The 14,739-nt window shown below is 51.8% G+C and overlaps 1 protein-coding gene across 11 annotated transcripts in view; it reads right to left on the reverse strand.

Annotated features, from left to right (window-relative positions):
- Snph (syntaphilin) overlaps positions 1-14,739 on the reverse strand; it is a 42,059-nt gene that overhangs the window by 4,547 nt on the left and 22,773 nt on the right. The window contains exons 3-6 of one of the 11 annotated variants that reach the window (XM_030251168.1): positions 7,286-7,313; positions 5,883-6,536; positions 5,162-5,269; positions 2,014-2,163 (exon numbers count right to left, since the gene is read on the reverse strand). In XM_030251168.1, coding sequence (XP_030107028.1) covers positions 2,014-2,163; positions 5,162-5,269; positions 5,883-6,064 — 440 coding nt within the window. In that variant the 5' untranslated portion in view covers positions 6,065-6,536; positions 7,286-7,313. Of the gene's footprint in view, positions 1-2,013; positions 2,164-5,161; positions 5,369-5,882; positions 6,537-7,285; positions 7,314-14,739 lie in introns of all 11 variants that reach the window. The other 10 variants (XM_011239535.1, XM_030251172.1, XM_011239538.2 and 7 more) reach the window with 10 other exon arrangements.

Here is a 14,739-nt window from a genome sequence, read left to right on the forward strand (position 1 = left end):
AGAGTATAAGGTGGTGAATGAGTCACAGGAGGGTGAGGAGAACTGGGTGGCTCTCTTGTATGCACGCTAGAAGGTTCTTTATATTTCCTGTCAAGTAGAAAAGCTGAAGGGATGGATGGGAAATGCAGTTACCGAGAGAAGGGCTACACCAGCAAGCAGAACAACAGCAAGACTTCCACCCAGATGTGCTAAGGCCCTTCAAGTCTCTCAATTACAGATGGACCTGGGGTGCTGAAGAGGGAGTGGTCAGTGAAATATGCCACAGTGATGGGAGGGAAAACCAGGGTGAGACTCAGTGGGCACTGGCTTCAAGCAGTGGGAAAGGATTTATGAGTCTAGCTGAGTAACTGCACCACCTAAGGCACCATAGATTTCCTGCTCTAGAATAGGCTTCTGATGTCGAGCAGTATCCTCTAGGAGAGGCTGGCCACCCAATAGGGTGTATCAGCAGTGGACGCCTAGGAGGCAGTGACCTGAACTACCTGAGGGGCAATAGCAGGCAGATCAGCAGGCATGGCGTCCTGGATCTCCCTCCTCTTCTCCACGTCTCACACATGCCTGCTCTGGGAGGTGAGTGTAAGAAGGAGCTGGGAATGCTCAGCGTGGCTGCACCTTGCACCTCTCTCCTTGGAGCCAGCTAGACCTTGGGCCTTCCCAGTCCTGAAATGGCCTGGTGCTATGGGTGTAACATTTGAATTACATCTTAAAGGAAGGGATTGGTAAATACAAGATGGGAGAAGAGGCACCTCAAAGGACACGAGGCCCACAAGCACAGAGGGGTTTGAAGAGTGGGTACACGGTGGATGAAGAGTAGGAGGGGGAGGCTAGCATGAAAGTATGGCTGTTAAATAGCACCTGGAGGGTGTGAGGAGAAAGGCATTGTGCCAAGGATAGACTTGGTGTGGGTAGCAGAGTGGTTAGGGATGATATGAGGGCAGCCACAGAAGGGCATTCTGCCAAACACAGGTGGATGGTCTACATGTCGCTACTGGCTAGCCCAGACAGGAAGCCGGAAGATGGGCTACTGGTTCCCCATAGGCGTCAGTGCAAAAGGCCAGTCGCATATGAGTGCCGTTAGGAAGAGGGCAGGAACTTGAAAAAGAAACCTTAGTTCAAAGGTGGCAGAGCCCAGCACTTGAAACTCGCTGAACTCTGAAAACCACTGGACTGGCTGCTTGGCAGAGGGCAGTCATGCACGCTGCACTCTAATATGTCCAGAAATCAATGAAGACAGGAAGATCAATGTGTGCCAGGAGCTGGTGATTGGAGAGGAGCAGCTAGGGCTGATGGGTGACTGTAGAGGATGGGTAATGGTTGCTAATGGGAACGGGGTGATAAAAAGAGGTGTCAGATTGTGGCAATTGTGCCAACACAACCCACCATCCAGGGGTTACGTTAGATGGGCCAATTCTGTGGCACAGAGAATATTTTGGGTGAGGTGTGCTATAAGCCTTGGCAGAAGCAAAGAAAAGACGCAGTGGGATGCCCGGCCTGAGCTCTGCTGTCTTACACTGTTTGGTCCAGCTCAGAACAGACACAGTTCAGAGGACACTGGTGAAAGTGGTAAGAGGTGGGGGAGGCCACCCTAGCACAGGGCTTTTGTTGCTTGTGACAGGGCACTACATTCCATGCTGTCCTCCAACTTACACGCCTTCCTCAGTCTTCTGAGTTCTGGGGCAACATACATGTGCCATGGCGCTCAACCTTTGAAGCATGGCTGTTAAAGATGAAATCACCAGGACGGGCAGCACTTAGTGTCTACAAGGATCTGAGAATGAGCACAACTGGGCCTGAGACCTGTTCCAGGATGAGCAGGACCTCAGCCTTAGCACCTCTGACCATCTATCATTCTTCCTATAGAGGAAGGAAGCAGCATGAAGGGAGGCTTCTGGGCCTAGGCTATAAATGGAGCAAGGCCATTCCTTCTCCTTCCCAGGCAATACCCCAGGGCCCTGTCTCTGCTGAGACTGGAGCTGCTGGGTGTCCCCAGGGCTTCCCTTGGCTGCCACTCACCTATCCTGGAGCCGGTCCTGTGTGTCCTTGAGCCGGGCCTTCAGGTGCCGGATGCAAACCTCCTTCTGTTGCAGTGGAGTCAGATACTGTTCTGGGGTGGGAGGCTTGATGCCGTGATTGTCGCTGCATAGTGTGTACTTCATGGAGCGCCTGCAAGGGTATGTCCATCAGAGGTGGGGGATGAGGGGGTAGGCTGGGTGAGGGTGGGGCCAGGGAGCAGGGGCCTCCAGCCTAACTACATTTGGCTCAGCCTGTGCCACCAGCCCTCCTGCGCCTGCTGTGAGGCCACAGTGCAGAGACAGCCTTCTGCCAGGTGAGTTTAGTGGAGCTCTTCTGAGTGAAGAGCAGGATGGGAGATTCAAAGGCTCCTCTGCTTAGGGAAGAAGGGACCTCTCTGAGGCTTGTGTGTTCTGAGTACTTTATGACACCATGTGTAGGCCCTCCCTGTAGCAATAGGCTCAGGGAAGCCTTTGTCCTGCAAACATACACTCACTTCAGAGAGGCTGGCTCAAGCATGCGGGCTGCGAGTCCTCAACAGGTAAGTGGGAGAATGAGCAGGGAGCAAGGGCAGGTTCCAAGTGAGCCTGGAGAATGAGGACTCACTTGCACAGGAGGTGAATTCTCCTGGAGGAGACACTCTCCTCCCTGCCGCTGAAAGCCTATCTAGCATAGGGACAGGGATGGGGAGGGCAGACAGGTGTGAAGTCATAGCCATGTTTGCAGACACCCTAATGCACTCTCTTTACCTCCTTTGGGAACATACAGGTTTGCATTACATAGGCACACTGGGAGGTCTGGCCACTCCTTCCTCTTAAGAAATTCATAGTGTCTCAGGTATTGTGTACCTGCATGTCCCCATGTGTGTATATACACCAATTTCATACTGCTTTCATAGGCAATTGCCTGGTCCAGGACACCAGTCATGTTTATACACCTATGCTCTGGGGCATGTGTGAGACACCTGTGAACAATTGGCAGCAGCTGGCTTGAATGACAGCTGGCTGGCTGCCTTCTGCAACTGATACAGTATGTCATACTACACCATTCTGGAGGAGCCCCCACCCAGAAGGCCACTGGAGCCAGGATGGAGGGCTGGCCATTGCTTTCCTAGGAAGAAGAACTCCCTGATTCCACAACAGACTATAGTCCAGACGGTTCCACCCACAGCTTCCTGGCTGCAGGATCTGTTCTTAGGAACCCTAGTTGGTTCTTGGTTTCAAACCCCAGGAGTGTTCCCACACACTGGAGATTCGGGCTGCAGCCATAACACCCTGATGCTCCAGGGGCTGGGAGCTCTTAGGCTCAGGATAGACACTTCATAGGGCTGGAAAAGACAGGTCCTGTGGAGGCCCATTGTGGAAGTGGTCCCATTAAAGGCAGGTTTAAAGTTTCATGGAAGAAGCCTTGTAATATTTACCGTATACTGTAAAGTGAGAAGATGGCGATAGTAAGGGAGACTAGGTCATACAGCCTCTCTTCCACTTGGCATGAACCTAGACCATAATTTAGTACATGCCACATCTGTAGCACATTTGCAGTGGTGGGTGCCCGGGCTTTCCCACCTTGGTCTAAGATCTCATCAAAAGAGGAGCCATATAGCATCCTCCATTTAGATTGTAGCTGTCCTCCTGCCCTGCAAGGGCTTTGACAGGTGGGCACAGACCTGGGACGAGTAGAGAGAGAGTCCTCAGCCTGGCATGAGGCAAGAAGTGAAGAAGCCAACATTAAACTACTAAGGATGAGGGTTACAGTCAAGTGGGGGCTTTGGTTCTCATTTGCGTTCATGGACATTTTTTTCCAAGATAACATTTAATACATGTTTATAGTCTCTATAGTCTCTCCCTCTCTCCACCTCTTCCTCTTCCTCTTTGTGGTGTATATATTCAAAAATAGAAGCATGTGATTATACATATCTTAGCAGAGAGCCTGGCTGCAGTGAAGCCCTTAGGTAATGTGTCCCATCCCCTAGAGGTAGCAGTCTCCCATTTTGGGCAACAGGACATTTGTCTCCACAGGTGTTGGCCTGGGGTTTGAGACTGGGAGTCTCAAATGGGAGATGTGTTATAAAACTGTAAGTAACAGAAAAGTCTGGAAGCTTCTAATTCCAGGCTTTGCAAGATGCAAATCAGAAGCCCGAGACTGGGCACGTGTCTTACACATGACTGTTACCTACCATCCACACCTTAGCGGAAATACCTGAGATCTTTAGTGGCTCTGGGCATCCCTGAACACAGATGATGTCTCTCTACCGAGGCGGAAGAGCTTGACTGTGGGACTGCTGTCAGAACATACCTGTCCTTGTGTTCATGACCCTCCAAGCCTCACTGTGGTCCAGGATATACAGGCAAGCTGCAAACTCATTCCCTGATATTTCTGGATTATTATTTTATCCATGTTATGACAAAGAAAAAGTTGAGCCTTAGAGACAGGAAGCCAAATCCAAAGCCTGCAGCTTCCCAGAGCCTCCCACTTCCTCCTTGTATTCCAGTACCCAGGAAACAGGACACCACATCAGCACCAGGTTCTAACATTCAGGGACCCATAGCATTTCTTTATCTGCCCTCCAGGTGACTCTGTATTTCAGGTGACTGTCTATTCTACCTAGACCATAATTTAGCACGTGCCACATCTGCAGCACATCTGCATTTGCAGAGCCTGAGCTAACGCCCACATGCATCTTGTCTTCTCTTAGGGGCAGCGGACAACACTAATTCTCTCTGAAGTAACAGGACAGGTTGCTAGTACATCACGTGGCCTAGTTCTAACAAATGAAGTCAGACAAAAATTCACAGGCAAATGTCCCTTCCCTGAGCAATGAACACAAAGGGGGCTATGTTCTTCTTTGCTGGCCGGAAGGCTGGTGGTACAGGAGCCATCCTGGGATAATTAGGATAAAAGACGTTCACATGGATGGTGGAGCAGGAAGAACAAAGACCTGTGATGTTTCAGGAGTTGCCCCCCTCCGGCTCCTGCCTCATCATCTCATTTGCTCATGCCCATCTTTCAGACAGGAACCAAAGCTCAGAGGGGAGAAGTGAGCCATTCTAGGCCAGTGCCAGGAAGCGTGCTAGAGGAGCACGGTGCTGTTTCCCCATCTCTTGGGTACCATAAAGGCAGCCCGGCCAGGCTGGAAGGAGGAGCTGGTTACCTCGGTGTGGGGCTGCTGTCACTGCCCTTGCAGGAGCCAGAGTTGCTGCTGCTGCTGAGGGAAGAGGTGCCGTAGGCGTCCCGCACACTCACAGGTGGAGAGGTGCGCCTGGAGGCGGGGAGAAGAGGCCGCTGCTCATTCTGGCTGGCGGGCACCTGTGGGCACTGGGCGAACACTGCCAGGCCGCTACGGCCTAAAGTGCCCCCGCTTCGGGTTCATCACAGGGAAGAAAGGCAGTGGGGAGGGGGCACACACACACAGAGACAAGGATGACAGAACAGACAGTGGAAATCAAGATGGAAACCAGAAGGTGGCTGACCCTCCTACATCCCCAGGGTCAAGAACAGAGGCTAGACAGGTTGCGAACAAAGGGTGGGTCCCAGGGTCTCTCAGCAGGGAGGAGAGTGGGGCAGACAGGAAGTGACCGGAGGAGAGCCCCACAGAGTGAAAGGGCCAAAGGGAGAAACTACTGCCTGCAGGGATGGTAACCGCAGGGCTGGTGCTGATGGGAACCTTCAGATAACTGTTATCTCCACCGTGTCATTTGGGTCTTTAAATAGTTCCTGGAGGTGGCATGGATCATCCAGCCTGCTTTAAGGATGGGAAAACTGAGGGCATAATTGGCTTAAAGGCACGCTACAAGTCTGCTGCACACACTGCGAGACAAAGCCCAAGGCTTTCTGCATCCGAAGCCCAGGTTGTAGACAAGGGAGAAACTCACCTGCGAGATCCGGCAGAGGCTCGTCTACTTCCCTGCAGGGACATGGCCATGAGGCTGCGGGTCCTGGTGAGCGGCGGAATGGGCGGTGTTCCCGGGGCTGAGGAAAGAGGGCGGGTTGTGGGGGGCGTAGGGAGGGCAGGGCCGGGCCATGTCATCCTCTCACTGGGGCCACTGCCTGGCATGGCTTCTCCTCTTGCCCTTCAGACACGACACCCCAGAATCAAGCGAGGGCCTATAGGCTAGGCTGCAGGTGGCTGCCTCCACCAGTGAATTCAGTGGGGGCTTGGCACAGGCTGCTAACCCCAGTTTAAAGTCTCAGTCCTTAGAGCCTCAGGGGTGGCTAGAAGTCTCAGTCCAACCCCAGATCTTCCAGGTCACAGTGAAGGTGCCCAGAGGGCTGAAGACCCTGTCACAGTCAGACAAGGACCCTCCTGTCCACCAGTGCAGCAAAAAGGATCTTCTAATCTACCAGCAAAGCCTGCTTCTCCCCAGGTCCCTGCCCCTCAGATCCTGCCTCCCACATCCAGTCCTCCCTCTTTGGCAGGGGCTGCAGGTCGAAGGACTCCTGGTGCAGGAGTAGGAGCCCCAGAATAGGCCGGGCTGGTCTCGCTGACCATCACCTTCCCAGTTGGCACGTGGTTCGGGGCTTCCTGGCTACAAAGGAGACAAGACAGACGGACATACCAGCACACGTGTAGAAAGATAAATGGATACAGACAAAATAGGTCATTCCAAGATGTGCCACACACATGTGCATGCTCAGGCGCCTGCCCACAAAGCAGGACAAGCAGCCAGGCCATCTGAGTCCCATGCTACATGCAGGCATGCCAGCTTCTGTCATATAAACATGCATGCTTATTTCGGCACATCCCAAGAACTTGAGCACACATTTGATGTATCGGAGGCCAAGGTCAAGAGAGTAAGAAGCCCTCCCTAGTTGCTGAGTGTTCTAGGGTGGGTGGGTCTAGCAAGTACATTCATGTGCCCAGGAGATTTGAGAAAAGGGGTGGGTGGACCCAGGCCTATTGACGCCGCTACTGGGGTCCTTAGGATGTTCTACTCAGAAGAGACAAATAGTGGCAGGGGACAGCTTTGCAGGGATGCTTTAGGGATAAGGGGGAGGGAGAGAACCCATGCAGAGGGTTAGCTGTCTGGGATCAGGGCTACACTAGCATCAGGGTCAAGGGAGAGAAACCTAGGCTTTCTGCAGCCAGTGGCTAGTTTTGAGCCAGTCTGAGAGGTGGCAGTCCCTGACTCCACACTCAGGAAAAGGGACTGTAGACAATAGCCTGGGAAAGCTTAGCTGAGAATGTCATGCCCTGGACTTCTGCCCATGCTGGAGGAGAAGCAGCTGCCAAGCCAAGCCCCAGTGCACATCAGCCCGTGCTACATGTGTTACGTACATCACGCCATTGATTTCTCCCAACAGCCCTATGAGGAAGTGCTGAGATTAGTCCCCTCTCATAGATAAGGAATCAGGGCCACTACGAGCAAAAGGACTTGCCCAAGTCACACCCCAGTTGTGTGGCAGGACCAGTATTTGAACCAGACCAGCATCAGAGACTGAGATCTCAAACCCCAGAGTTCCTGACCCAGGGACTACCTCCTTCCCACGTCAGGGCCCCCAGGAGCCTGCTTCTCCTGGCCAGTAGTGGGACCATCTCCTGAGTGGACAAAGACACTACTCAGATGGCCAGTTTCCTGGCTGTGATACAGAACATGGCCTGTTCCCCTAGAGGGCCTGGACACAGCCAGCATTGTCTGCCCAGAGGTGTCAGATGCTGGGCTGCAGGAGCCACTGACACCATGCCTGTCACCTGAGCTGCCCACCTAGCTTGGCACCACTTCCCATCCACCAGTCTCAGTCACCCAAGCAGAGACTCTGGGAAGAGCGGGCCCAGACCCACAGTAGAGAGTATAGGCAAGTGCAAAGTGGGGAATCAGCGGACTGTATGGCTGTCTAGAGAGGCACACAGGGGTCCCTGTCTCCAGGGCACAGAAGAACATGGTGGGAGCAGCTGGAGTTGGATAGGTAGGGGGTGATGGTATCTGCTTATGAGTGGACAAAGCTTGGAGGACTGCCTGCTACAGAGTGGTTCCTCTGTGGTCAGGTGACCTGCTAGCAGCTCTCTTTCATTTGAGCTAGTCCATCTCTTTACTCTCTCTGTTCCCATCAACACTTTACTCTTGGCTTTAGGCTGACTGTCAAGAGGGAGGAAGCACCTTCAGCAGGTCTCACCTCCCAGGATAGCTTCTCTACCACGCCAGCTCGGACGAGTGTGGCTGAACAGTCAGCAGAGCCCAGGTGGAGCTCCAGGCCCAGGCCCTGAGAGACAGGTGAGAGAGGCTTAGATGGGAACTGCATGTGGCCCTGGTACAATGCGAGCTTTGTCCCAGCTGCCTCTGCTACCACCTTGCTTGGCAACCTGTTTCTCCCTCCTCTTGAGTTCTGTTTTCCTTCCTCCCTGGCTGTGGGTGGGAATGGAGTGGCATTTGTACCTGGACACAGTTAACAGTCTCCTGGGAGGCCAGAACCAGCTATTAATTTGGGGCAGAGTAGAAGTGGCATTTCCCCTGCTGGGATGGGACCTCACAGGCAGGGTCCCTCTTGGGAAGGCAGAAGCCACCCAGTCCCATAGGGTGCCTCCTCTTCAGGATCCTGCTCAGAGGCCCCAGTGAGTGTCCTGTGTCTTCTTAACTCCTCCCTCTCATCATAGCCCGAGAGAGGAGGCATGTTGCCATGGCATTTATTGCCACGTTGCCTGTTCAGCCTGGAGTCCCACAGGCCTGTCCCCAGGCAGCTGGAGGCAGCCACTTGGAATAGAAGGTGAAAGGAAACCCTAAGTCACGGGAGCACAGCCAACAATCTCTCGTCCCTTCAACCCCAAGGGCACCCACCCCTTTTCACACCAGTGTCCCTGTTTCCCCATTGTGCACACTCCATAGCAACTGCACAAACATCTGCCTCTTTGATTGGTCATCCCCATGCCCAGTGCTGCCTAAGGGCTTATAATGAGGAGCAAGAGCTGAAAGGCTGCAGAAATAGGGCTGAACAGACCTGGGGTTGAATTCTGGCTCTTGTACTCTGAACGCGTGTCTCAGCAAGTCTGGCTACTGCTGAGATTCAGCCTCTCACCCACCGGGAGCGGCACCTCCTCGCTGGGCACCGTGAAAGTAACACGAAACAGTGCATGCAGATGGCATGGATGGCGGCTCTGCCACACAAGAGCCACTGGACGAACAGGATCAGACACTGGTCTGGAAGTAGATAATTGAAGTGTGATATGACCTTCAAAAAAGAAATAGCCAAGACATTTTGGTGGCCTCGGGAAGGTCAAGAAAACCTTCTTCCCATCAGAAACGTGTGTTGAGTCTGGAAGGGTGGGCAGGAGTCCACCAGTGGGAAGACAGGGTGGCATGGCCAAAGGCAGTAAGTAACTCAATAATACAGCTGCTCAGAGGCGAGGATCAGTGAGTGAGGCCACATAGCCTGGTAGGCCAGGGTCGTGTCCAGTGGGCCACAGGGAGGCATGGAGCTATCCCACAAAGGAGATGGGCACATCAGACGTTTATTCAAGGAAGCCCTGGGTAGAGTTTGTAGGGAAAGGACAGGACCAGAGGAAAGGAGAGCAGGCAGGAAGCTGTGAAAACCTTCTAGGGGTGAATGCAAGAGGGCATGGGTCTGGGTTAGCATCAAGATTAACAGAGAAAAGACCTGGACCATGTTTGAAATCTATCAGAAGCTTGTGGTTATATGGAAGCAAAGTGGGAAAAACTTAATCTTGGTGATCAAACCCTTTCCACCTACAACAGTCTCCTCCGCCCTTTTCTTTTCCTCCTCTGCGTGTGTGTGCATGTGTGCATGTGTGTGTGCATGTGTACATAATGAGAGCTCTGCTTGTCAAAGCACCACCATATCTCTGCTTGAGCTGTTTGCCAGCCCACTGCATCCCACCCCCCAGGTCTGTGTATTCAGCCTGTGCTCTGCAGCCTTCCTACAGGGACTGGCTCTCATCCCTTCCTGTCTTGGCCTCTTAGCTGAAGTTCCCTGGTGTATTTCATAGGAACAAACACAATCAACACACAGTTGTTCATAATATAATGGTTTAAAACCCCGTGCTAGATCATGAAGCTAGACGAGATGGTCTCTAGGGTATCTGGGTCCCACATTCTCATTTAGGGCTGTTTATAAAACAAGGGACTGGGATATGATGCTGTCTCTTCTGGGTCACAGTTTCCGAAGCTGTACGATCAGGAAGCTGCATCTCTTGGGAGATCCTGGCATCTTACTCAACATGGGGAGCAGCCAGGTGCTCAGGTCAGCCAGTGTTCTAAGTGACAGTCCCAGAATATACCTTTGAAGGTATCTCCCCCCCCCCAACCTACAAAGTATCAGCCACCTATGAAAGAAGAAAGCAACCCTGCAACCCCAGAGAACAGAACAGGCTGAGCTTATGACTCAGCCTCCAGCAGCTGTGCAAAGCCGAGCACGGCAACCAGAGCTTGGGAAAGATCCCATCGCTGCCAAGGCAGAACCTGGACCAGCCTTCCCTGGCAGATAGAGCAACTTGTGCTCCTTGGATGCTAATGCCAGAGATGGAAATGGAAACGGGCCCGGATGCTTGCCAGCAGCTACCCTCCAACCTTAGAACTTCAGGGCAGCTCCAGTGAGGTGGCAGGCCAAACTATGCAGGTTTCAGGGCGGTCTCATCCCCCCCCCCCCCCTCCGCAGACTCGAGTCCAGCCTTCCTGCACTTAAGCTGGCAGGAGTTGGGGGAGGGGGTACTTCACCAGATCACTTCCTGTCTCTGGCACAAGCCACTCCCAGGACTGAAACCACTCAACAGAGCCACTGGATTCTGTGTTCGCACTGTGGCAACCCCAGAACAGTGGCAGGACTGTTCCACAACTTGGCTAAACGCTGCAGGGGTTTCCAAGGTAACCAGGAAAGGCTTGAGGGCTGAGGCAGCTCCACAGGACTAGTCTCAGATGCCTCAGAACCGGTCCCAAGCCTCTATCTACACACCACCTAAGAAACTTAGCTCTGGACTGCTAGGCAGGGTGGGCTCAGGCTTCCTCCTCCATTTCAGCCAATGGGGTCCTCATATTGGTTCTACTCACGCAAGGTGCGGCGATTAGTGATAGTCAGCACTGGGGATGAGGAATGCACCCTTCTGGGTGTGTCTGGGGGGGGGCATTCCAGAGCAGAGGAACTAAAGGAGGAAGCCACCCTGAATGTGGGGGCTCCATCCCGTAGGCTGGGTCACAGAGCAAAAGAAAGAAGAGAGTCTGTATATATAGTTATCCTCTCGTTCTATCAGTCTGTCTGTCTGTCTCTCTTTCCCCTCTGTGGGGCTGCTGTGAGGTGAACAGCTATGCCCCTCTCCCATAGGCTAATCCTACTTAAACTATGTTCAAAAATTCCCCCTTTTCACTTTGCTGACATCTTTTGTCACAAGGACAAAAACTGACTAGAAGGTCTGAAGGTGTAAGGTGTGTGTGTGTGTGTGTGTGTGTGTGTGTGTGTGTGTGTGTTTGTACATGTGCACTTGTGTATATGTGGAAGCCAGAGGCCAAAGTGGGGTGTCTTGTTCAATGGCTTATTTTCTGAAACAAGGTTTCTCACTGAACCTAAAGCTCACCAGTTCATCTAGACTGTCTGGCCAACAAACCCCAAGAATCCTTCTGCTTCAGCCTCCCAAGGGCTGGGATTCTGGGTGTGCACCATGACAAACTAGGGATGCAGACTCAGCCCTGAAGCTTGTACCTTACAACCGAGACATCTCCTCTGGCCAGTAAGACCATTTTGGTTTTTTTGTTTGTTTTTAGAATTCTTCTTTTTTTTTAATTAAAAAGATTTATTTTTATTATGTGTCTGAGTGTTTACACATATATATGTGTATCACATGTGTGCCTGGTGCCCATGGGGGCCAGAAGAGGATTTTAGATCCCTTAGAATGTCATTACAAATGGTTGTGACACACAGTGTGGATACTGGGAACAAAACCCAGGGGAAGACCATTTTCGAAAGAAGGATTTGGAGGCTAAGGATGTAGCAGAGGCTTACAGAGTATGTGAAAGACCCTGGGCTCAATCTCAAGTACTGCCTAATCGCCCCAACAAGAGGGGTGTTTACAGGTTAAAATTCCGAGATACAAAATTTTCATATCCACTAGGATTATTATAAAACAAACAAACAAACCAGGAAACAAGTACTGTTATGAGCATGGAGAAACTCATGTGTGTCTGGTGGGGAATACGACAGCCACACTGCCATGGCAAACAGTTTGTGAGTCCTTACAAAGCTAACAGGGATGGCCTGTGAGCCTGCAATTCCACTGCCAGATAGATTTCCCAAGGAACGAAGCAAGCATTGAAACACCGTGCACAGGGTTGATGCAGGCAGCTTGTCAGTAGGAGATAATGTGCGGTGCAGCACATGTATGCACCAGGACTTCACTCATTAGAAGAAACGAGGTAGCAACATGTGCTGCAACGGGAGTGAGCCCTGAAGACACTGTATTAAGTGAAAGAAGCCAGATGCAAACACAAGTACTGAACGAACAAGTGGGTTTACACAAAATACCCAACATGGGCAAATCCAGACAGACAGAAAGAAGCCACTGAGTGAAGCCACTTAGTGGTTGTCAAGAAGTAATAAAGAGCAGCTGCTGACAGGAGCGGGGCTTCTGAAGGAAGACGATGCAGTTGCTTAGGGATTAGATAATGGGGCTGGTTACACAATTTCGTGTAAGTACATTCTCAGAGTGGTGTATTTCTCAGATTTTATGGTCCGTGAACTACATATCAAATTTAAAATCCCATTCAAGATAAATCCATACAATCTCTATTTTAAATGGATAGTTGCCAAAGGATAGGCATGGTCCAGAAGGGAGAGGGTGGCCCAGAATGCTGGGCAGTGGCAGCAGGGCAGGATGGAAAACCAGCTCTCTGCCCTCACCTGAGACCAGAGGCGAGCACAGTACGGACTCTACTTCCAAGGAATTCTTCCTGTGCCCTCTCTCTAGCCTGAGTAGGACTGCTCCTACTGTTCTTATAAGCAAAGGAGAAGCTCTGTCCAGAGACCCCCGATCTTGCCTCTCCCAACTGTCTCTTCTTGCAGCCTAGGAACAGTGCACGCAGTAGCCTGAGACCCTCAGGAGCTCTGAGCCACATCACACTGTCACTGGTGGTGATGTAGGGCCTGCCTCACATCTCTCCAGTCCAGCTTCCCCAAGCACTCACGGTAGCATCCTTTGTTCATGGGTTGCGTTGAGACCCAACCAAGGTAATAAGGGAGTGATAGGTAATTCTTCGGAAATCAGAATGCTTCTTTGCATTATTAACTCTTAAAGGCATCTGTCCTTCTTTAGAGATAATCTGTACACCTATCAGAGAGTCTAATAAGGCATTAGCTGATTCTGAAGTTATAGGCACCCTCTTCCAGGCCAGCTGCCCAGGGACATTCACTAGAGCAACATCTGGCAGGCTTCCTACATAGGCAGGGAACAGTAGGGGAATCTTGGGTCCACTCCTTCCAATCCCAGTTGCTCCAGGATAGACCTTCTGCAGACACTAGGGAAAGGTGTGTGAACAGAGGGGTCATGGTGCCAACTTGAGCTTGGTAGCCAACCTAGCAAATGACTCCTGGCAGATGGAGGCCCCCCAGCAGCCCTGCATATGGCTTCCCCTGCGCTTCCTGACTGATAGAGCTGTCAAGCTCTGCAGCTCCTCTCCTGCCCCTCCTTCTCCTGAGCAGCACAGGAAGAGGATAATGGTGGCATGCCAGCCCCTGGTTTCTCTCTCCTCTTTGGGCCTTGGCTTTTAAGATCCTGGGTTCTCACCATTACTTATGCCAGCACCAATCCCCAATACCAGAAAGGGGCTTAAAGTGGTCTCAGAAGCAGAGGATGGAAAATGCCTTAGGGAGACTGTCACCATTTTATCCACAAAGAAATGAGAATTCAGCAAGAGCAGGTAACGTGTTTACAGTTACCCAGCAAGTGGGAGACAGTCTGGACTGGCAGCTGGATTCCAGCAAAAGGCCTTCTTCACTCATCCCTCCACCCGTCTTCCCTTAAAAGCAGGCCAAATGCAATAAGGAGAACGGAGAGATTTTCCAAAGGGGAAGCTTTAGGCGGAAAGCTGAGGGGTAAGACAAGGGTTCTACCAACTTTAAGGCAGGTCACACAAGACAGGAAGGTGAGACTGAGGCCCAGAGGAGAGGGGACCACTGCGCTATGAGTACAGAGTGGTTTAATCTCAAGCTTCCACTGATGTAAACAGGACTTATGATCCGTCTCCAATGAGGAGCAGGCTCATGCTTTGGGAAAAAGAAAGACATCCCTTAAGTGGGGGTTGAAGGAAGAATTTCTGCATGGGATTTGTTGCAGGGCTCCTTGGGAGTGGGCAGGGAGGAGCCAGAGAGGGAGGGTGGGGGAGGGAGGAAAAGGGTGGGGGTGGAGGGAAGGTAGTGCCAGCCTTCAAGTGCTGTGTTTTGTTCATGGGGCCTGTGTAACAGGGACCAAAGGGATGTGCAGATGTGAGAAGCTCTGCCTGGGACCACAGCCACTTTGCATGGAGACAGCCCTCCATCAGTTAGTGATCAGAGAGCCTCCACCAGCTGGGAAAGCCAAACCAGGACTGACATACAAAAGCAATCTTCCCGACACTCTGGTCCAGTGGCTCTCAACCTTCCTAAGGCTGCAATCCTTTAATACAGTTCCTCATGTTGTGGTGACCCCCAAGCATAAAATTATTTTTGTTGCTATTTCCTAAGTATAATTTTGTTACTGTAATGAATCCTAAGTATCTGATGTGCAGAATATCTGATATGTGACCCCTGTGAAAGCATCAT

This window comes from Mus musculus, chromosome 2 (genome assembly GCF_000001635.26).
Source record: "Mus musculus strain C57BL/6J chromosome 2, GRCm38.p6 C57BL/6J".
NCBI classification, from domain to species: domain Eukaryota; kingdom Metazoa; phylum Chordata; class Mammalia; order Rodentia; family Muridae; genus Mus; species Mus musculus.